We start from the raw sequence: 24,785 nt of genomic DNA, 5'->3' as shown, positions 1-24,785 counted from the left end.
TGAGTGTTGAGCATTGGTTGGTAATTTTGATTCGCTGTTCCCTACAGCGCCGGAGCTCTGTGCATCTCTCCATCAGTTAGAGAACATAACAAGGCCAGTATCTGAATAAAGGCCAAAACCAGCTAGAACCATAACTGGCCGTTTAAATCAACGAGAGACAACAACATGAAGTAAACTTATTGAAAAATCAATCAGGAGAATCAGAAAGAAGACAGAACAAAGAAATAAAGGGGTAAGTATCAGAAATGTGAAATGTAAATGAAGGACAATCAATCAGAAGAACAAATGGATCAGTGCAAGTATTGATTTAAGCACAGTATATTAACAGAAGAACGGGTATGCAAAACAGAGAATATTAAAACTCTACAGCTGAAAGCAACAGGTTAAATTGTACAAGGCAATAAATAGAGAACTCGATGCAATTATCAGAAATGTTATCCAAAGGCCCATAGTGCTGATTATATGATGAAAATTGAGACAGTTTGGAAAATACATCAGATTATATTTTATGTTTAAACAATTTTTATTAAACATCAATAAAATAATACAACCATAATCTTGTACAAATTGTTAATTTTTGTTTCCCAATACAATACCCCCCCCTACCCAACATACTTATGTTTCATCAGTTTTATGAAAAACGGTATACACTTTTATCAATAGTATATAATGTAATCAGTACAGCCAATCATTAAGTCCCATCATATTCAAACAACAAACAATTTGAACCTTCTACTTTCAACTTACTTTGTTAGATCCTTTATCCAACCCCCCCTCCCAAATCCCTCCACACCCAACCACCCCCCTCCCCATACCCTCCTAATCATCAGATTATATTTTAATGACACAGACCTCTAGATCTCTTTCTGAAGGTATATTTTCTTCCTTATTCATCTCCTCCTCTTGCTGAAGCATAATATTTAATTGTTCTTCTGGAGACATTGGTCTGCTTTCTGGATATTTAACCTCCAATGGTAAGTCATGCTCACATGTTGATGACTGACCCAAAGTATAACGCTGGGTTTCAGTGACTCTGCAGTAAACACATATATAGCATCTATGTTATACAAAGACTTAGAATTATGGCTCTACATCATCATAGCTAAACCAATCAAATAATATAAAATGTCTTTTAAGAGGTTTCCTCTGCACATCAACACTTTTATGTATCATATTTTTAAAAGGAATTTTTAAATCTGATGGCTAATGATGATAATATGTGAAATTGACATAACTGCCTTCAAATTACTTCCAAAATCAATTTTTAAATAATTTATCACAACATATATATGGTTCAGTTTATTGATAATTTTATTCGATTTTTACAACAGCTACGCTGTTTTACCATCAGTTTTCAGATAGTTGAGGAGTCAAATGGCTTCAAGTGTTATAACAGTCCATTTTTTGTTTTGTTTTCTATTTATGTTTACGTTTCACTTCTAGTGGTTAGGCCATAGGCAGGGCCAGTGCTTCATTTAGCAAACTAGTCAGTCACCTAGAGCAATCAGATTCTGGGGGCAGCAAAAAAAAAGTGGAAAAGTCTTCCGCAACTTGGTACAATCACTGGTACTCAGTCATTTGGACTACTGCAACTCACTCTACGCCGGCTGTAAAGAACAAATACTCAAAAAAACTCCAAACAGCCCAGAACACAGCAGCCAGACTAATATTCGGAAGACCAAAATATGAAAGTGCGACACCCCTACAAGAGAAACTGCACAGGCTCCCACTCAGAGAACGAATCACGTTCAAAGTATGCACCCTAGTTCATAAAATTATCCATGGAGATGCCCCAGCCTACATGTCAGACCTAATAGACCTGCCACCTAGGAATGCAAAAAAATCTTCTCGAACATTCCTTAATCTTCATTTTCCCAACTGCAAAGGTCTGAAATACAAATGAATGCACGCCTCTACCTTCTCCTATTTGAGCACGCAACTCTGGAACGCGTCACCACCCAATTTGAAAGCGACCAACGAACTGGCCAACTTCCGTAAATTACTGAAGACTCATCTCTTTGAAAAGATATACCACAAAGATCAAAACATGTAAAAATCTCCAAACATACCCAGAAACTTCCTAACGCGTCTAAAGTCTTATAATGTCTTCTGCTATACCACTATCTGTATTCCTAATGTTTGTTAATGTGTTCTGCAATACCACTATCTAATATTTCATGACCATGTAACCCAAAATCCTTCTGTAAAACCAAATGTATATTCTCCTCTCATTTCCAGTATCCATGATGTATTGTAAGCCACATTGAGCCTGCAAAGAGGTGGGGAAACGTGGGATACAAATGCAATAAATAAATAAATTCCCTCCCTCCTAGTTCCTACCCTCCCAGAGTGCTATCCCAGTCACCAGGAAGGAGAGCACTTAATAGTGCTGTTTCTTCATGCTGTTTTCTCTTTTGCTCAGGGTCATTCTCAAAATATGAGCCAACAGATCTCATAATCTTGCAGTTCATACCACACAACTGGCTGCAGACGAAGCTTGAGCATTATTAAGTGCCCATCCTCCTGCCAGCCACAGGAGCTAAGCAGCTGGATTAGGGCCTCTGGGGGAGCTGGGTCGAGCAGGGAGGATGCAAGAGAGACTGGAGCCGGGGGCGCAAGTATAAAAGTTTGCCTAGAGCACCAAATATTCTTGCACTAGCCCTGATCATAAGTCTAATTAACTTATGTGTGTTCAGTCTTTGGTCCTACTAGGCTACAGTGGCAGCAGACAGATAAATCAAACATGTTTTCTCAGCTTCTCATATCCACTTAGGGGCCCTTTTACTAAGCCATGTAAGCGCCTACACGCACCAAAATGGAGTTACCGCCCAGCTACCGTGTGGCTCTTGCGGTAATTTCATTGTTGGTGCGTGTCCAATACACGCGTCCAAAAAATAATTTTTATTTTCAGGTGTGTACTGGGTGCACGGCCAAGTGGCATGTGATATGCGTAGGTCACTACCGCCCAGTTACTGCGTGAGACTTTATCACTAGATCAATGGCTAGTGGTAAGGTCTCAGACTCAAAATGGACAGGCGACGATTTTCATTTTTCCGCATGTCCATTTTTGGAAAAAATTTTAAAAAGGCATTTTTTACACATGTGCTGAAAAATGATTCTGCACGCGCCCAAAACATGCGCCTACACTACCGCAGGCCATTTTTCAGCGCACCTTAGTAAAAGGACCCCTTAAAGTAGATTACAGTAGATGAGAAAGACACAGGGTAGAAATGCAGCTTTAGATAGCTGTCTCGCAGTCCTAAATACTGTTCATGATTTCAGGCTAACAAATACATATGACAATCAAATCTTTCAGAATGTATCTCATGTATATTCATTATGAATATCAAGAAAAAAAATGATCAACTTACAAATACTCAGACAGACATATGATTGTATCCAACAGATCAGACTCTGACACTGTCTTATTAGAGTACTTTTAATACCTGGAAAGTTGGATTACCTGTCAACATCATATTTACTTCTAGGAGAAAGCTTTTGCTTCTTCTGGGCAGGTGGAAAATCTTTTGCTGCTGAAAGTCATTATCAAGGAAATTAAGGTAACTTCCACTGGATAGAAATCTCAGAAAATACAATAAACATCTTGAATAAGCATATTACTATAATAATACTGTAAATCTGTTCTATAGAAGCATCTGTGTACTGTTTTTGTTATATTTGATGACTGAATAATATCAGATATTGTATAACTGTAATCAGTGCATTTTTTGGGAGCATGCATCTTCCTTGGACCCTGCCCCCATCCCCTGGTGCCATTCATGGGGCTTTCACAGGGCAGCAGCAATCTCCAGTTGTTCCTGTCCAGTCAGTTCTCTCTTTCAAAATGGCACAAGCTGACCTGAGGTGGGGATCTGGAGTAGCTGAAGGAATGTTGTTGGGGCTTTTACTACTACTACTACTTATTTCTATAGCACTACTAGATGTACGCAGTGCTGTACACTTGGACATGAAGAGACAGTCCCTGCTCAACAGAGCTTACAATCTAATTAGGACAGACAAACAGGACAAGTAAGGGACAAGGACACAGAGTAGCAAGATTCCGGAATCCCAAAGAGTAGCAAGATTCTGTGTAGAATTCAAAGAGTAGCAAGATTCCGTGCAGAATCTCAGAGCGTAGCAAGATTCCGGAATCCCAAAGACTACTACTACTACTTATCATTTCTATAGCGCTACTAGACGTACGCAGCACTGTACACTTGGACATGAAGAGACAGTCCCTGCTCAACAGAGCTTACAATCTAATTAGGACAAACAGGACAAATAAGAGATAGGGAATTACTAATGTGGGGATAATAAAATAATGGTACTGAACAAGCGAGTAAGGGTTAGGAGCAGTGCATTATTTCTAGTGAAAAAGGTGCCGGTACTCAAATGCCAGGCCACCCTTCAGGGGTGGGGTGATCACTGAGGGACCCACCCCACAATAGCCAGGCCCCCTGCAGCCAGTTACAGAATCTATGACAAGGCAGAATTGGTGTGTAGGGCCTGAGTTCTTTCATTAAAACTTGGGGACCATGGGTCAGTTTTAGCAGACAATGGAAAAGGTGCCGATACTCAGTACCCCCAAGTACCCCCTCAAAAAAAGCCCTGGTTAGGAGTTAAAAGCAGCATCAAAAAGGTGGGCTGTTAGCTTAGGTTTGAAGACGGCCAGAGATGCAGCTTGACGGACCAGCTCAGGAAGTTTATTCCAGGCATATGATACAGCAAGATAAAAGGAACGATGTCTGGAGTTTGCAGTAGAGGAGAAGGGTGCCGATAAGAGAGATTTACCCAGTGAACAGAGTTCCCGGGGAGGAGTATAGGGAGAGATGAGAGTGGAGAGGTACTGAGGAGCTGCAAAGTGAATGTACTTATAAGTCAATAAGAGGAGTTTGAACTGTATGCGGAAATGGATAGGGAGCCAGTGAAGTGACTTGAGGAGAGGGCTAGTATGAGCATAGCGACACTGGCGAAATATAAGTCGTGCAGCAGAATTTTGAACAGATTGAAGAGGAGAGAGATGGCTAAGTGGGAGACCTGTGAGAAGCAAGTTGCAATAGTCTAAGCGAAAGGTGATAAGAGTGTGGATAAGGGTTCTGGTAGCAGGGGCGTAGCTACGGGTGGGCCTAAATGGGCCCAGGCCCACCCAGTTTTATCTCAGGCCCACCCTCACCTTCTCCCACCCCCGCCGTAGCGCTGCCTCTTCTCCTGCACTTCACAGCCTCTGTCTCCCACTCTCGTGGCAGCGCTTGCAATTTGCTATCGGCGCTGCCTGCCTGACTGCTGACAGACGCGGCGCAACGTCCTCCTGCTCCGGGGCCTTCCCTCTGCCGCTTTGATTCAACTTCCTGTTTACACAGGGCGGAATGCACGTGGCAGAGGGAAGGTCCCGGAGCAGGACTTCATCACGTCGCGTCTGTCAGCTGTCAGGCAGGCAGCACCGATAGCAAATTGCAAGCGCTGCCGCGAGAGTGGGAGACAGAGATCATGATACGCAGGAGAGGAGGCAGCGCTACGGCGGGGGTGGGAGAAGGTGAGTGGAGGCAGCGCCCAATAACTTTAAATGTGCTGGACAGATACGTGTGGGGGTGGGGTTGTAGTGCCCACTCATCCAACCCGTTGGCCCACCCAAAAGTTGCCTTCTGGTTACGCCACTGTCTGGTAGTGTGCTCAGAAAGGGCAAATTTTTGGTGATATTATAGAGAAAGAAACGAAAGGTTTTAGCAGTCTGCTGAATATGTGTAGGGGGTTTTGGCTGTGCCCTCTAATGATTTTTTGTTTTGAAAATAAAACATAAAGGGACCCTATTAATAAACTGCATTAGGTGCTAATGTGTGACTAACACAGCTAAAAATAGAGAACCACGGGACACACTCAGGCATCCTGCAGTAGTTCTGAAATGTGTGTGCACTAACCACACCAAAACAATATTTTGAAGAAATGTTTTGGGAGGGGTGTGTCATGAGCACAGAATGGGTATACATTACCATGAGCTAACTGGTTTGGGCAAGAATACCAAGAGGCATATTTTCAAAGCACTTAGACTTACAAAGTTCCATAGGTTACTATGGAACTTTGGAAGGCTAAGTGCTTTGAAAATACGCCTCCATGTGAACCCTTACTGCCTATAAAATGGGTGGCGGTAAGTGCTCACACAGTAAGTTTTTTTAAATGGCCACGTGCTAATGGCAACAAAAAAAATTTGAAAATTGGCCATTTTACAGCCGTGATAAAAATGGAATTAGCGCACAGGAAAGACTGGTGTAAGAGCATACTAAAGCCACTTTTTGCTGCAGTTTAGTAAAAAGGACTCCAAAATGACTACATTTTTATTTATTTTTCATTCATTTCATCTCCAACATTGAAATGGAATAGGAAATTTCATAAAGATTTCCTATTCTATTTCAAACAAAGGCATGACCCTTTTTTTTTTAAAGAAAACCACAAAAGGTACAGGGTCAAAGCCAATGGCAGACTCCACCTTCCACTCCAGTTGCAAAGGGGAAAAAGAAGCAAGTTCAAAAAAATTCCAGGTCAGTGACAAAAGGTTCAAAATCAGTGACCTGGCAGAAAGTCATCACTGTCTTATGGTCCCTTTTACTAAAGCTTAGCATGTGCTAACAAACATTAGTGTGTGGTAAGTGTCACATGGCCCATAGGTATGAAATGGGATTGTCACGAAATACCTAGCACCCACCTGGGGTTAACCCTGCAGCTACCTGGAGGGTCTGTCCCCAGAACTGCTCAGGGCCCACCTGCACCTGGGGGGCTCTACACTAGCACCCTTCTCCCACTGACTGGGTCCCTCTTGCCTCTGGGCAAGTCTCCCACTCCCAAGTTATTTCCTGGTGATTTCTAGGACACTGGGGCCACACCCCAAGGGGTCCCACAGTTCCTAGAAAGCACCCACAGAACTAAAATACAAATCACCAGGATTCTTAGTTAGTCCAGGACAACAGAGTTAAGACACTAAATGGTTTATTATCAAAGAGGAACAGTGAACAAAGAAAAAATAAAGGTGAAATCAGCAACCATTAACAGGTGACGGAATAAGGATCAATATTAAAGCTATCTAAACACTTTCTCACTACCTGGGTAGCACCTGGGAAGTTTCAGGAAAATAACTGCTCATAGGTCTGAACAGTGTTTCAGGGCATAGATGTTCATCTGCACTCCCTAGCTTGAGAATGGGGAAAATCCAGTATCTCCTAGCTGGATTTGAACTCCAGGGCCAATCAGAGCCCAGAGCACCAACTTTGAAAATATCTGTCCAATGGCACTGCAGGTTGCCTTCCCACAGGGCTTAAACTGAAAAGGAAAACAGTATTTTCTGAAACAGCTTTAAAACAGAAAACACCACCTGCTGGCCAAACAAAGAAATACACTGCATGAAAAAATTAATATAGTTCACAGGCTTGAAAACCCCGTTTCACCACAAGGACATGCAGCATTTAACACATGAAAATGCTAGTGCATGCTAAGCTTTAGTAATTGGGCCTCTTAGAGATTTGTTATTAGATGGTGCATCAAGTTTGAAATTAAGGGGTCCTTTAACTAAGGTGCACGAACAGATTTAGCGAACGCTAAATGCTGCATTTTTGCATGGATGCCTTTAGCAATAGATGACAAATCCTTCTGGATGTAAATGTGAGGTGCTGCTGTTCACTGCCAAGATATATGAACGTTTTCTTGTATGAATGGTTTGCTTTTCTATTATTTATGGCGTTCCTTTCTAAGATTTGATTTCACCTTGAATTATTTTGTAAAAAAAAGGCAATTTAACAAATCTGAATAAACCATAAACCACTATATTCCTATGGGTTGCATGGCACGTAACGTACCCTAATTCATTAGTGCACCTTAGTAAAAGGACCCCTAAATAAACAGATTCACAGCTCTAATATGCCGTAAGAGGTTCCTACTTATTCTTATGATTCATATTTGTATAATTGAAATAAATAGGATACAATACTGTTTTCGTTGCCTTGGTGATCCCAATGCTGTGCTTGGTTTAACTGGTGCAATCTCTGGTAGCTCTCCCAGTTTTAGGTTGCGTGCTGTGAGAGTGTAGTTATTAGCTATAGAATTACTTGGACTTCGGCAATAGCGTTGTTCTTTAAAAGGAACTGCCAAAGTCCATGGTGCATTTTGCATCAAAGGTGGGTAATGGCTGTGCTTAACAACAGTCTGAAATAGAAAGAAAACTTCTATTAAATGAATGTACTGTTCAAGAGGCAATTTCCTGTAACTGGCACAGGACTGAATAAGAATATGAACACCATATAGATATGATTCAGGCATATTATACCCCATACCATCTCTTCCACATATTCACTGGAATCTTTCGGTATTGTTGGAGATGTAATGATAAGAAATGGGACTTCATTCATGCCTTTTAGACTTATCCTGCGCTTTCTAACTACTCATCTGCTGCTATTTCAAAGATTAGGAGCTAGAAAAGTCTTTAGATTCCAAGAACACCAAAGGTCTGTCATTGAATTTATCTAAACTTGAAATAACATTAATTTTACCTTGACCTGTATTTTGGCAGGAGTCAATATATGCAGCTTTCTACAGTGCCAAATGTTGAAGGTGCCAGGTTGGCATCTGGGCCTGCTACTAATGTACAGCCAGTGGTGTAGCCACAGGTGGGCCTGGGTGGGCCGGAGCCCACCCATTTAGTGCTCAGGCCCACCCAACAGTAGCACACATTTAGTGGTAGCTGATGGGGATCTCAAGCTCGGCCAGCTGAAGACATCCCCCTGATGGTAACAAAAATGCTACTCTCCACAATGCTGGCACCTGCACACGCTCAGTTTTCAGCGCATGCCTGCTGCATACTGCCAAGGTGGAAAGAAGCATTTTCCCGCCAGCTGAAATATTTTTTTTGGTGGTGGTTGGGAGGGGGGGAGAACACTTGGTGCCCACCCACTTCTTGCCTAGGCCCACCCAAAATTTGTTTTCTGGCTACGCCCCTGCGTACAGCAGAAAAAAAAAAAACCAAAACCCAGCTAGCTGTCATCCTAAACTAGCACATAGAATAAAAGATACCACAACCTTGCAGAGCAGAAGGAACCATGATCTTTCATTTGACTTGTGTCCCTAAATTCTTACTAATGTTAGCTATAAAATTCATGCTCACAAATACCTAGCCTTGGTCACACACAGCACACAAATACCAAATATAGGATAAGTGATTGCAAACTATAAATACAAATATGTAGACATAAATTAAACTGAAATCTCAAGAAGTCAGACCTTGCATGTAGAGCAACACCAAAGAAATAGAAAGAGATGCATTTAACGCTGTGCTGTGCAAAATAGAAAGATACCGGATGTCAGATATCTACTGTTGGGAGCAGGGTGCAAAAGGGCAATTGTCCATGACTCTTTGGACAAAGGGGTCCCCAAGCCTGCCTGAACCTGAAAAAGGCATAGCCTGGTATCGAGCTTTGGGGCCCCCTCCCAAATTTCTGCCATGGACCTCAGCCATGTCTGATACCAGCTCCGAAAGATGTAAATTTCAAAAACTGACATTTTCTAATCACTAAATAGGAAATAAAATTATTTTTCTACCTTTGTTGTCTGGTCATTTGATTTATTTTTATTTTACTGGTTTCATCTCCGGGACCGGGGATTACTCTTGGCCCACAGGAATTGGGGGGGGGGGGGGGGGCATAGGAGCTGGCGCTGTTGGTGCTTGAACACCCCCAGAGTTGAGAAAATTCCTTGTATATGTCCAGGGAGGGATTATTTCCACTGGGCTTAGCACCCCCAATAATTTTGAAAAGTTGGCTCCCATAGGGGGAGGGGGGATCCTTTGGGGATCTCTATGATCAGGGGGATTGTGATTGGGAGAGAGCTGTGATCAGAGAATGGGGGTCTGATTGGAGAGCAATCTGATTGAGGGGATTTTCGGGTGCTGCCTGTGGGGGGGAGGGATGCAGGTGGTCCTTGGAAATAAGGGGACAGCACTGCAACTAGTGTGTGCTAACCACAGCTTAGTAAAAGCAGCCCTACATCTGTGTCTGTGTCCCTACTGACTTGTCGATTGATGTCCTATCCACATCAAATTTTCAGGGCATGTCAAGGGGGCATGAGCATTCTGACAGGATTTTTAGGTTTTTGGCTCTTCACATAAGTGCAGACCATGAATGCATGTACATGCTTGTCCCAGAAAGAAGGCTCCATATACTTCATATATGTTGTGAAGCCAGGAAGAAATTAATAAATTATCATTCTTACAACTCTGTGTAATTGCACATCCCTATGCATGTTTATTTACTGCATAGTCTTTCAATTAAGATGAAACCAAGTGACACGTTGGGATCCAGTATCTACCCTATATAATAATTTGCACCTCCATCTGGATGCCTGGGTTCGTAACACACTTCCCATTGGTCCGCCCTGGGGATGACATCACAGAGCGGACCAATGGGAAGTGAGAGGGAAGGGAAGCCAGCACCAGCCACCGGAGGTCTCTATCTCTATCCCCTCGGAGTGCAACGATGACCTGGGAAGGGAAGCCAGCACCAGCCACCAGAGGTCAGTACAGAATCCCCCCCCCCCCCAAATTCCAGCCCCCTCCCCTACGAGTTCCAAGGCCCCCTACCTCCCTCCCTCTCTCCTTCCTTCCACTACCGTCCAAGTTCCACGCCCCCCCCTCTCCTCCGAGTTCCACCGCCCTGTGTCTCCCTCCCTCTCTCTCTGTGCCCTCCGAGTGGAAGCAGGACGTGTGCGGCTGCCCCTCCCCTTCGGAAGTGCCGGCTGTCTCTCCTTCGAGTTCCACCGCCCCGCGCTTCCCTCCCTCTCTCTCTGTGCCCTCTGAGAGGAAGCAGGACGTGTGCGACTGCCCCTCCCCTTTGGAAGTGCCGGCTGTTATTTAAAACTTCTTACCTCATGGTCCGCCGGCAACAGTGAAGTCAAGCAGACATGGCACGGCGCTTCACACTGCCTTCGCTTCTGTTTCAGCTCTGCCTCTGGTCCCACCCTCATTTCCTGTCTGCGGAAGGGCAGGACCAGAGGCGGAGCTGAAACAGAAGTGAAGGCAGTCTGAAGCGCCGTACCATGCTTGCTTGACTTCACTGTTGCCGGCAGACCATGAGGTAAGAAGTTTTAAACAACAGCCGGCACTTCCAAAGGGGAGGGGCAGCCGCACACGTCCTGCTTCCTCTCACAGAGAGAGAGGGAGGGAAGCGCGGGGCGGACCACGAGGTAAGAAGTTTTAAATAACTTCCGAAGGGGAGGGGCAGCTGTGGGGCAGTGGAACTCGGAGGAGAGACAGCCGGCACTTCCGAAGGGGAGGGGCAGCCGAATACGTCCTGCTTCCACTCGGAGGGCACAGAGAGGGAGGGAGGCATGGGGGTGTGGAACTCGGATGACAGGGGGTGCATGGAACTCGGAGGGCAGGGGAGGAGAGGGAGGGGGTCCTGGAACTGGAATGGGAGGGGGTCCTGGAACTGGAGGGGGGAGGGGGTCCTGGAACTCGACCGGGAGGGCCGGTCCCTGGAACTTGAAGGGGAGGGGGGTCCTGGAACGCGGAGGACAGGGAGGGAGGGAGGTAGGGACCATGGAACTCGGAGGGGAAGGGGCCTGAAACTCCGAGGAGAGGGATGGACACGCGGGGGTGTGGAACTCCAAAGACAGAGACCGAGGGAGGGAGAGCTGGAACTCCGAGGAGAGGGGAGCATGGAACTCTGAGGACAGGAAGGGAGGCAAGAGGCCAAGTTGCAACTGTGAGGAAAACCTTGCTAGCGCCCGTTTCATTTCTATCAGAAACTGGCCTTTTTTACTAGTTCTGATATAAAACAAAACCACAATCTAAAGAACGGGCAACTAAGATCCAGAAAAGAAGCTAATAATATCTGTAGACTGTCTAAGCAACTAGGTCTTAATGCTTTTAATCCTACCATCTACTTTGTAGATATATAATTTCATATCGCGCCCAGTGATAGAAGACTTGCATACCTGGTATAGTTCCGATGGCTCATTTATTTCTTCAGTAGGAAGAGCTGGTAATCCTTCCAAACATTTAGAATGACTCATGTTATGCACAGAATCCAGATTTCGCTGAAATGAAGGAAAGCCCTGAGTTTTTTTTAACTATTACTTAAACATTACTGATATGAAATAAAATGCAACATGTAATAATCGCTGTATTCATAAGTCAACAAAAGATTTTCTTCTTCTTTAGTATTCATCCACCAAAATGATCATTAGTGTTTCATTCGGCATGATGGCGTATATCTGAGGGGACTCATTGGGTCACAAGATATAATATGCCATCTTTCCTATTCTGAACATGGACCTGTGAAACTATGAGAAGGTGTACAGAGGCCTGTGGTGATGGTAGCTTTTGGGTGAGCAGAGGGAATTTGTCAGCGGCGCTCACTAGGATTTTCTGGCATTGCTTGGTGGTAGCCTTGTCCTGGCTGTCAATCCAGTTTTCTGAATGCATTGGTGGTTTGGTAAGGGGGAGTACAGCTAGTTATGGGATTCTACCACCAGACGTAGCCAGTTTCTTGCTTTTTTTTTCTGTGCACAGTATGAGCAGGCATGTATGACCCTCCTTCTCAACCCTGAATTCCCTCTGTAAAGGGAGAGTTTGGGTCTATGTGGCCTCCTGTTAATATCCTCTGTAGGCTCTGATAGAAGCATCAGCTTCCTGGAGTTGTGGATAGGACAAAAATTATACAAATTGGTTATGTCTCAGTGTGGTAGGGTCTATCAAGATTTTTTTTATTTATTTTCAAATTTGTTTATTGATTTTCCGCTTAACAAAACATGGTATACATTTACCCCTATACATCAACAATCCTATGGGTGTAATGATCTACAGTCATAACTGAACGCTAAATCTGCGGATGTTACATACATCACTTATCTTCAATATATCGAGGCCTTTGTAATCTCCGAACTGCTTATGGGCGTGATGTGTGCTAATCTTGTAACACCCCCTAACATGCCTATTGGAAAGCTCCCTCCCCTATTCCCCTTCCCCTCCCCCCCCCCCACCATCCCTACCCCTACCCCTGCCCACCCTCCCTGTAAATAATGACCATTCAGTTCTCATGTTGTAATGTCCATTCGTCTAATCACATATTCAGGATGCGCCCTCTACCCCCTGAGGGTATGGTCTGCCAAAATGGGGTCCAAATACGATAAAAGTCCTTTTCTGTAAATCTCCGATCTCCCTTATAATCTGCCATTCTCTTTTCAAATCTCATATAGTCCATCATCAAACCACGCTACTGCTGTAGACTTAGTGCTTTATTTGTAATCCACTCAGTGAGTATTAACTTTTTAGCAGCCATTATAGCTGTGTGTGTGAAGCCCTTAAAGCCTGCCGGGACCGGGCGCACCATCAAGATTTTTTTTTTTTAAATCAGATTACATGTTTACTGAAGGAAATGCAAGTTTATCCTTTTGTATATACTGTACTAATTTGTCCACCCAAGCCCACCCTTGGCTACGCCACTGAGTAAAAGACCCCCAATGAAAGCATTCTAGATTAGATGGTGGTGGTATATGAAGTAAAACAGCAAACGTAGAGGCTGACAAATGTACAAACCAATAGGGAGATAATATCAAAGAGCAGTTTATTCAGAATATTCATATCAAGGACCCAACACGGTCCGTGTTTCGGTGCCAAAGTGCCTGCCTCAGGGGTCACAAACAACTTTCTCTGAAAAGAAGCTGATTGGCTTGGATAAATCCTTTTTGTATGCACATGGTTATACAACTGTTAAAACCACAGAGAGAACAAAAAAACAGCAAATAACAACTTGTCACGTGCATACAAAATGATTTATCCAAGCCAATCAGCTTCTTTTCAGAGAAAGTTGTTTGTGACCCCTGAGGCAGGCACTTTGGCGCCGAAACACGGACCATGTCGGGTCCTTGATATGAATATTCTGAATAAACTGCTCTTTGATATTATCTCCCTATTGGTTTGTACATTTGTCAGCCTCTACTTTTACTGTTTTGTTTTGATTTTCCGTGGAGGCTCCTCCTGTCTTTTTGGATTTGGTATATGAAGTAACCAATACCAAGGATGAATGGGATCACCCAGTATGATAGCTGATCAGTATGAAGAGCTTCAAATTTTACTCGTTACTAATTTTATATTTGATTCAGGAGCTAACAGATTGCCAGTGATATGGATATAAGAAGAGAGGTGGCTAGGTCAAAATGCATTTTCATTGGCATATGTTATTAAAGCTGCAAGCATTTAAGGAGATGTAAGAGCTAGACCATTGTACAAAGCACTGCAATATTCTATGTTACAGATGATCAAAGCATGGAAGAGGGTCTGCACATTAGAGGTTTCTAAGTAGGGTTTCACAAGGCAGTGAAGGAAGTACAAGAGGTTGTTCATGACTGCCAAATCAGTTGTCTAAAGAAAAGAGATGAATCAAAGACTACCCCTAATACACATGGGGTACCTGAAGGAAATAAGAACTGCCGAAAATGAGCAAGCCAGACTGCTTCTGATTCACCCGCCCTCCTCCCTAGGAGTACAAGGAAGAAAAAAATGACAGATTTAAAACAAACTTTTTGGCTGGGAGATAAAATATGTACCGGGGAGACAGGTCCCTTTGAATAAAGTACCGAGTCCTTTCACATGTAAAGAAGGTCCCTCTCACAACTCAAGAGTTTCGACCTCCTCTCTTCTCTTTTCCCAGCAGATGGACTGCCAGTTCTCTTCCTTTGGGATCACCATGTCCTCTGTTATTGGCTTCTCTTCCCACTGATCTGAACCAAAAGAGCACTTTTTGTCTTATGAATGCACAAACTTCATTTGAGCAAATCCATTAGAGGCAAAAGCAGTCTTTTAAGGGACAGATATTTCAAGTGATGTGATTAAGACAAGCTCCTTAGCATTGATACAGGCATTTTGTACTTTAATATAATTTATGCAGAGGTGGCCAACCCTCGAGGACCACAACCCAGATGGGTTTTCAAAATTTCCCCAAAGAATATGCATGAGATCTATTTGCATACACTTGTATGCGAACAAATCTCATGCATATTCATCAGTGAAATCCTGAAAACCTGACTGGCTTGTAGCCCCTTGAGGACTGATGCTGCCCATCTCACAGAGAGGGTAGGGTGGTGGATGCCTGGAATGACCTCCCAGAGGTGGTGCAAACAAAAACAGTGACGGAATTCAAAAATGCGTGGGATAGACACAAAGGATCCCTAAATAGAAAGAGGATAGTATTAAATCAAAACTTAACACATCAACAGCTATAAGTTCATTTATGATACACAGGAGTGGTAAGATGGCAGCTCCAGCACTGGGGAAATGAAGCCAATGCTGGACAGACTTCTACGGTCTGTGTCCTGTATATGGCAAGACCAGGATGGGCTGGAGTGGGCTTTGATGGCAATTCCAGCAGTGGAAAAGAGAAGCCAATGTCAGATTGACTTCTACAGTCTGTGTCCTGTATATGGCAAGACCAGGATGGGCTGGAGTGGACTTTGATGGCAATTCCAGCAGTGGAAATGAGAAGCCAATGTCAGATTGACTTCTACAGTCTGTGTCCTGTATATGGCAAGACCAGGATGGGCTGGAGTGGGCTTTGATGGCAATTCCAGCAGTGGAAATGAGAAGCCAATGTCAGATTGACTTCTACAGTCTGTGTCCTGTATATGGCAAGACCAGGATGGGCTGGAGTGGGCTTTGATGGCAATTCCAGCAGTGGAAATGAGAAGCCAATGTCAGATGGACTTCTACAGTCTGTGTCCTTTATATGGCAAGACCAGGATGGGCTGGAGTGGGCTTTGATGGCAATTCCAGCAGTGGAAAAGAAAAGCCAATGTCTGATGGACTTCTACAGTCTGTGACCTGTATATGGCAAGACCAGGATGGGCTGGAGTGGGCTTTGATGGCAATTCCAGCAGTGGAAAAGAAAAGCCAATGTCTGATGGACTTCTACAGTCTGTGACCTGTATATGGCAAGACCAGGATGGGCTGGAGTGGGCTTTGATGGCAATTCCAGCAGTGGAAAAGAAAAGCCAATGTCTGATGGACTTCTACAGTCTGTGACCTGTATATGGCAAGACCAGGATGGGCTGGAGTGGGCTTTGATGGCAACTCCAGCAGTGGGGAACTGAAGCCAATGCCGGACAGACTTCTATGATCTGTGTCCCATATATGGCAAGACAGATCAGGATGGGCCAGAGGGCGTTTCCACAGCAACTCCAGTAGCTGGGAAGCAGAGCCAGTGCTTGGCAGATGTTTTACAGTCTGAACCCTGAAAATGGCAAGGATGGATCAGGAGCAAGTATGTGTATTTTATACCACATTCATACTGTATGAGTGTGGGTCTTGTGTATCTCCATGGGGAAGAGGAAAACATTGTATAGTGGAACATGGCCAGTAAAATGTTGTAACAATACTACTGGTTCAGTAATGCCTTGATAATTATGAACGTGACTGTTGGGCAGACTGGATGGACCATTTACAATGTTACTACAGATTATTTTCAGCATACTACTGTAAACCAACTGATAAAACCCATGCACATTCCTCAGAGCAGGGCCGTGCCAAGGGTCTGTGGCGCCCCCCTGCAGATGATCAGTTGGCGCCCCCCCCCCCCCCCCCCCGCAGACGAACAGTTGCACCCCCCCCCCTACCGTGAAGGTGATCGCTGCCCTCCCGCTCCCTGGGCCATGTCCCAACTGCCCGCCCTCTTCTCCCCTCCCAAGATCCCTTTTAAATTTACATCTGGCAGCGAACAAAAGCGCAGCGTAGCGTCAGTGAAGGAGGCGGCGCTCCAGTCTCTAGTCTTCCCTTCGCTCTATGTCCCGCCTTCTTCTGACGTCATTTCCTTGACATCAGAAGAAGGTGGAACACTGAGCAAAGGGAAGACTAGTAGAGACGTCGGGAGCGCCGCCTCCTTCACTGACGCTGCGCCTTCGTTCGCTGCCGGAGGTAAATTTAAAAGGGATCTTGTTGGGGAGGGAGAAGAGGGCGGGCAGTTGGGACATGGGAGAGGGCAAGGTAAGCATGGCACGGCAGGGCGCCCCCCAGAGGACGGCGCCCTCCTGCCATGCTTACCTCGCTTACCGTGTTGGCACGGCCCTGCCTCAGAGGTTCTTTAGTTCCTTTTCCCCTAAGCCAGATCCCAGCAGCCTTGTCCAAAAGACAGATTTCCACAGAAGAGTACAGATGTGCACATCTGCACTCCACCTACCTGCACTGCCCATGAAGTTCCACTGATCCATGCAGCTCAGAGAGCATTGCCACAGCAATGTACCAACAGGCAGACCAAATGCCAGCTAAGCATATTTGAATGCTGTTTTCATTATCCATAGGAGGCTGTAATTTCAGAAATTACAACTGTTTTAAATATCATTCCTTCTTCTCGAAAGCTTTCGGTGGTCTTGCATACTGGTAAACTGATTTCTGATAGTACTGACTGAAAGCAAGTCCTGTGGTGATCACATCATAAAATATAATAAAAGAAGGAACAATTTTTTAAACAGCTGCAATTTCCAAAATAACCTCCTACGGTAATAGCCATGTTCATTTACAATAACATACTTAAAAAGAAGATCTGTGCTAATCCTTGAAAGGAAATTTGCTGTGCTAGGACTTATTGTTACTGAAGAAAACCAAAAAATGGTAATCTCCATATTTGAAATTTATGTCCAAAAATTTGACCAGAGGACAGGCACACACAGTTTTATATCCCATTGTCAATTAAGTATGGCTAGAAAAAAATAGCCTTTCAGTAAAGTACAAGTTAACAATACGTAAGAGCATATAAATTGGGAATTAAAAGGCTTTTTCGGTGTCTCTGCCAGTCTCAATAAAATGAAGAATAATTATGCCCCATAGCCATTAGATGTAAATAATTTAATGCCAATTCCATTTAGGTTAGCTTTGCACCTGTTTTCACAATGCAGGAACAAAGTAAGTAAACATATTATTTCGAACAATAAACTGAGCAGGACCCAGGACCAAATTCTCACTGAAAAGAGAACTTGAAAGATATGACCAGTAATAAGGAATGGATTTACTAAAGTGCAGTAAACACTAATGCAAGCACACATGTGCATTAAAACTCCTGCATTACTGCTTAATGCATGTTAACATAGCTCTACGAAGTTCACATTAATGGTAACCTGGATTTTTGTGTTAAAAAACATAAATGAGCAGATTTAAATTTAACACAGATCAGGTTACTGGAAATACTTGTACTAATGATCACATTAACAAAATTCTTTAATTACACTTCTAGAGGTGTAAAGATTTTGTGTGAAAGGACAAAGGCTTTTGGGGCAGCGTTTTTCAACCAGTGTGCCGTGGTCCATTGGTGTGCCACCGCTGCTCCCCAGATGTGCCACTGGAGTTGGGCCAGTTTAATTTGTGCCACAATGGAGTAAGTTTTCTTGTCTCTAGTGGTCGGTGGCAGGGAGCAGTGATTCATACAGTCTGCTTGCACCAACCATGGAGCCTTCTCTCTGACGTAACTTCCTCATTCCACATAGGCGGGAAGCATCAGAGAGAAGGTGCCGGGGTTGGTGCAAGCAGGCTGTATGAACTCCTGCCGCTGACCACTAGAGACAAGAAAACTTTTTTAAGGTATGTGGCGGGGGGGGGTGGGGGTGGGGGTGGTGGAGGGAGGTTAAGAGAGACAAGGGTCACCGGCTTGAGAGGAGACAGGAGGGAGTCATGCTGGAATATTTTTGTGGGCATGGGGGAAAGAGAAGGTAAATGCTGGACTATTTGTGAGGGTGGGAAGGAGGGGAAGAGAAGATAAATGCAGGACTCTTGTGAGGGTGGGGGGGAAGAGAAGGTAAAATGCTGGACTGTGTGTGGGGGTGGGTGGGAGGTCAAATGCTGGACCATGTGTGGGGGTGTGCCTTGACCGTTTTAGCACAGTGTAAGTGTGCCATGAGACAAAAAAGGTTGAAAATCTCTGCTTTAGAGCGTAATTAGATCACCTACAGCTGGGTACCAGGATGATGCACACTAAAGGGCTGATGATGTTTCTTACAACCAGTGCTCAAGGGCTTAAACAGGCTTCCTTCTGCTTCCAAAAGCAATCAAAACCGATAGATTTTGCAGAAAGAAGCATAAGAATCATGGGAAATCCTGTCTTCCAACACCCTAACACCTGCTCCGACCTGGCGATGTTTTTTTACAATGGTAAGGCACCTTTGCTTCAGGCACTCTTTTCTGATCTTTGGGGAGGAATACAAAATGACCTTGACTACATTTGCATGTTGTCTATACTAAGGCCTGGTATGCTCATTGTTTGATGCGCTAGACCCCTCTGATCATTCTGCGCTGGTAAATGCAGGCGCTAGTACAGCACTAATGGCCTCTAGTGCCCGCCTTTACTTTTGATCATCAGCACCTTAGTGCAAACTCTATAACAGCAATGGTACATGCAAATGCCGTTAGAGAATACTAGCGCAAGTCCACATTTATGTGCCTAATTTTAGTTGCAAGCTCATTGGCTGGCAAAATGCTCACGCCTAACTGTAAGCAGATAAGCACGTAAATGGTAGCATTCTATGACCAGCGCACTTAACTGCTTGACACGCCCCTGACATGCCCATGCCCCTCCCAGGACTCTGGAGTTTGAGCATGCAACTTATAGAATACTAAGGACAGTTTTGTGTGTAACTGCCAATTAGTGCTAATTTTATTAAAACCAACTAGTGCTAATTAATGTTAAAGCCAATTAATTAGTGCTAATTTTGATAAGGCCAATTAGCAGCTAATTAAGTTACACATGCAACTGACCTTATTCTATAAGTTGCATGTTTATGTTTATTCAGATTTGATACACCGCTGTTAATGTCAAACAAGGTCAAAGCACATACACAAACGTATGTGCTAGCTGGAAATTTGGGTGCACAATTTCTACAATGAGGGGGTTAGTGGAGGGCACACTTAAAGAGCAATTCTATAGGGATTTATGAGTTGACATTTACTCCTGTTCTTTGTCACACACAAATTTTAGGTGCCTATTCATCTATTTAAAATACATATGTAAATGATAAACTCTCCATAACCGTGCTTCCAGAAACTCCCTCGCTCAGTCCAGGTAAACTTATTTTTATGTAAATAAGTTTACATGCATATTGGGAGGGCAAATAAAAGTCTATTTTCCACATAAAAAACTGATTTATCCCCCCCCACCAAAAAAAATGCCTTTTATAGTTATCCTCTTAGGGGCCATTTCTATGACCGGGTGCTACAAATTAGGTGCTCAAATTACATAGAATGTGAGCCTGCTCTATAAGGACACTTAAACGCATAAGTATTCTTATAGAATACTAGTGACAGTCGGCATCTATACATTTAGACATGCCCTCTTATGCCACATCAACAGCAGGCATAAATGCAGACACCTAAATGCAGCACTGTAGTGGATAATTTACAGTATTCCATAAGATATATGCATAAATGTTGAACAATCCCACGTTTCCTCCTCACGAACACTACCTTGTATTTATGCGCTAAGGCAGTTGTACTTATAAGTTATAGAATAGTTAAGAAACTAGCACTTGAGCACATAACACAAAAGTGTTAATCTATAAAACTTACATGCACAGTTGGTGCCTAACTTTAGGTGACCTGTTTTACAATGAGAGGGTAAATGAATGACAATAACATGCACATCCCAATTAACAGATTTCTGGTTAGCTAAAAGACTAGCCTAATCAGACCTAAGCACCTCTGTTTCATCAGGATTAAACAGAAGGCTATTTGGCAGAAAGCCATCCAAAATGATACTACATCCATGATTTAGATGGCATGAAGATCGGGAGCTTCCATCTCTCCTCCCACTAGGAAGAGAATCTGGATGTTATCAGCATAAAACTCTTAAAACCTAAAGAAAGCATCAACCCCCACTAAAGGCTGCATATAAATGTTAAATAAGAGTATACTGGTGAACCTTGAGGGGCTCTCAAACTGTGAGTCCGGACCCCAGGGTCGCAACCTGGGTGGGCTCTCCATAGGTGCATCATTATTCTGCACCTCTGGGGGAAGTCACACAGTTTTATTTGGCCATCACCATGGGGGTCATGGCCACAAAAAGATTGATAAGCACCGTCTTATAGGGCCATCACAACAGATGAATCGGTCAAAAATACTGTACCTTGCCGTCCCAGGGCACCACAACTATCCAAAAGAATACAGTGGTCTGCCAGATCAAATGCATAGGAGAATTTAATGCATGCCAGCAAATATGCCCCTGCCTTAGACCAGTGTTTTTTCAAGTATGCGCCTCTAAGGAATAATTTGCAAGTCCTTTCCTGGAGATAATGCCAACCCTACCCCAGAACTGCAGCAGATAACAACCAGGCAAGAGAGTAGGATGAAGTGGATTTTAGGTTTCTTATATACACGATCATGCAAAAAAACTGTGAGGTATCCATCAATATTACTTATCTGAAGACAAGTGCTATCAATTAGATACATTGAAGGTAAGTTGACCAGCCAGAAATACAGATTTTGGGTGATTTTATTTGTTACATTTGTATCCCACATTTTCCCACCTAATTGTAGGCTCAATGTGGCTTACATAGTACCGTAAAGGCGATCGCCAATTCTGGTATGAACAAATACAAAGTGATTTAGTGGTAGAATAAAGATCATTGTAACAGACACATTAGGGAATCGTAGGGGGGAATAGATTAGGTTATGTCCAGTACGAGCTTTGGTTTCGTTGTGTTGCAGTGTTCGGGCATTTAAGTTGGATCAGTAGGGTATGCCTTTTTGAATAGGTTAGTTTTTATTGATTTCCGGAAGTTTAAGTGGTCATACGTTGTTTTCACGGCATTTTGTAGTACATTCCATAGTTGTGTGCTTATGTAGGAGAAGCTGGATGCATACGTTGATTTGTATTTGAGTCCTTTGCAGCTTGGGTAGTGGATATTTAGGTATGTTCGTGTTGATCTTGTTGTATTTCTGTTTGGTAGGTCTATGAGGTCTGTCATATATCTCGGGGCTTCGCCGTAGATAATTTTGTGAACCATGGTGCAGATTTTGAACGCGATTCTTTCTTTGATTGGGAGCCAGTGCAGTTTTTCTCGGAGGAGTTTGGCGCTTTCGAATCATGTTTTTCCAACTATAAGCCTAGCTGCCATGTTTTGAGCAGTTTGAAGTTTCTTTACGATTTGTTATTTGCATCCCGCATAGATTCCATTGAGCTCTTTTCCCTTTCGGTGAGGCTCTGAATCATACCTCACAATTGTTGGCCCTACTAGGTGTAATATTAAATGCAGAGTGAAATTCCTCCTCCCACTTTCCTCATATTTAGGATGGGAGGGAGGATTAGGTAATGGGGATGTTATTTGGCTGTACTTTCTATTAGGAATTGTAAACTACTTAGGGGGCAATTTAGCACTATTGAACTGGGTATGCTAATGCTGACCAGGAACCCACACAGTGCTACTGAATATCTTCTCTGTCCACCATGGCACTATCCAATTGGAATGGACTGGGGACACTATCCGTATTCAGCAACAGTGTCCAGATGATTATCTGGTTAACTTAGGAAACAAAATGGCTGCCTTAAGTTAACTGAGTAGCTAGCCAGGTACTGCCACTGAGTATCGGCTGCAACAAGGTAACTCCCCAGACCCGGATATTCAGTGACAGTACCCAGATAGGAGCTGACACCGAATATCCAGGTCTGCTTTAGTTGGCAGTGGGCCAACATCAAAAGAAACGCTGGCTGCTACAAGGTGAATATTGTCTCCTTATTGTCTTGCTTGATAAAAGTGGTATATCAAATAAAGAAAGGAAAGGAAAATTATTTTCAGGGTAAGCAAAGCCCAAAATATTCCAGCTATGCAGACAACCCAGGTAAATGATCACTGCTGTCACCAACATAGAGACAGGAAAAATACAAAGATCGACGAAATATAGTTAAATGTCAATGAAGTCCCGGACAGAGATCACTGCCTTTAGTGATGATCAAAGTTAGATCAACAGAAAATATCTGCTTGCATTTCATAAGAGGTAAGACTACACGAGAGGTAGTGACAGCTATTTTCTTTGGATAGCCACAAGGAGCAGGAGCGAGTAGCCTTCGGTCTTGGCCGTATCGCCACCACTGGGTCACCAGGGAGCAAAGGTAGGCCCAGAGGGGCCTACCTAGACTAGGGGGTGGGGGGATGTTCCAGGGGAGGGGGGTTCTGAATGGTGCGGGCTGGGGAAGGGGGAAGGAAAGGAGGTAACTTTTGGGGGCCAGGAGTTATGCAGGACCTGGCCGATATTCAGTGCTGGGGCCATATTGCTAAGCAGTCAAAATTTGAGCTATCCTAATTTTGATCGCTTAGCTATGCAGATCCCAGCATTGAATACTGCCAGCACCTGCAAAACTACTACTACTATTTAGCATTTTATAGCGCTACAAAGCATACGCAGCGCTGCACAAACCTAGAAGACAGTCCCTGCTCAAAGAGCTTACAATCTAATAGACAAAAAACTGCTGGCTCTTCCCCAACACAACCCCTTGTACCGCCCCTCACCTACCCACATTTTTTGGGCCAGTCAGAGGGGATGATATTCAGTGGCACTACCAGATAAAAAAAACCCACTAAATATCCCTGAATATCAGCAGTTGGGCAGCCCCAGGCAATTTAAAAAAGGCAGGAGCCTCTCCTGTCTGCTTAAATCACTTTGAATATTGGCAGTTTAGTAACTTTAGGTCCTAGACATAAAAACGTTTGTCTAAAAACAACCAAGTAGAATGGAAAAATAAATTACCTTCAGAAGTTTTGGATCCAAGGACTTCTTCATTGTAAAATTATCCTTGTCTTGCTTTCAAATAGTTTGTGTGTAGTCTGGTGTTATGTCTTTAAAACAACTTGTATCAATCACACCGTCTTTACATTTTGTTACGCTTCTAATATTATTTAGCATTCATACCTATTAACTAAAACTCGTTTTGAGGTCAGAACAAACTTAAAATCCTCTGCTGAGTCGTGAAATCAAAACAGCGGTACAGTTTTAGCTCCCACCCCACCCACTGGAATCTGTCACTTTCTCTTTACTCCTCGTCTAAAAGTTTAAAGGTTTGCAACCAAGTTTCTGCACGTTCCTGAAATGAATGAACTAACAGGTGAACGAACTTTAGCATAAAATAAAACAAAACTTAAATCAGCTGTCTCGTTTGTAGTTTCACTCGCTCTTCCCCGTCTGTGTTCCGGGTGTCGAATGTCCGGCCTGGTTACCATGATTACCGCATTCTTGTTGCCAGGATACAAAGGGGGGGCTGACTTCCCATGATTCCTTCCTCTTGCTCCAAGACTGCCGGGGCTGCTGGGTTGGTTGGCTCATCATCTCAGAGACTTTTGTTGGACTGTTTCCGTTTCTGCTGTCTTGGTCAAACATGTTGATCGATGCTGGCTGCAGGGTCCTGTGATTTCTAGCTTACCCTCTACTCTTATTGATGGGTCCGAGTCTTGAACAGAGACCAATTAAAAAAAAATAAATAAACGTTTGGGACTAGGGTATCACTCAATTTACCTTCAAAGCTATCAATAGAAATCAAACAAAATAAAACATGGAAAAGAAAATAAGATGATACCTATTTTATTGGACATAACTTAATACATTTCTTGATTAGCTTTCGAAGGTTGCCCTTCTTCGTCAGATCGGAAATAAGCAAATGTGCTAGCTGACAGTGTATATAAGTGAAAACATTGAAGCATTACTATGGCAGTCTGACAGGGTGGGAGGATGGGGGTGGGTAGGAGGTATGCATGGGGTCATCAAAGCATATAATTGATATTCAAAGCTAATA

The 24,785-nt window shown here is 43.6% G+C and overlaps 1 protein-coding gene across 1 annotated transcript in view; it reads right to left on the bottom strand.

The window, feature by feature from the left end:
* Positions 1–24,128, bottom strand: part of DNAH3 (dynein axonemal heavy chain 3) — a 232,988-nt gene extending 208,860 nt beyond the window's left edge. Inside the window, exons 1-5 of the mRNA XM_030212342.1 lie at positions 23,747–24,128; positions 11,968–12,069; positions 7,968–8,187; positions 3,464–3,533; positions 853–1,033 (exon numbers count right to left, since the gene is read on the bottom strand). Coding sequence (XP_030068202.1) covers positions 853–1,033; positions 3,464–3,533; positions 7,968–8,187; positions 11,968–12,069; positions 23,747–23,779 — 606 coding nt within the window. The 5' untranslated portion in view covers positions 23,780–24,128. The remainder of the gene's footprint in view (positions 1–852; positions 1,034–3,463; positions 3,534–7,967; positions 8,188–11,967; positions 12,070–23,746) is intronic.
* Between the last annotated feature and the right edge of the window lie 657 nt (positions 24,129–24,785).

Source organism: Microcaecilia unicolor, chromosome 8 (genome assembly GCF_901765095.1).
Source record: "Microcaecilia unicolor chromosome 8, aMicUni1.1, whole genome shotgun sequence".
Lineage (NCBI taxonomy): Eukaryota > Metazoa > Chordata > Amphibia > Gymnophiona > Siphonopidae > Microcaecilia > Microcaecilia unicolor.
The sequence above is the reverse complement of the archived record's forward strand: the minus strand, read 5'-3'. Positions and strand labels throughout refer to the sequence as shown.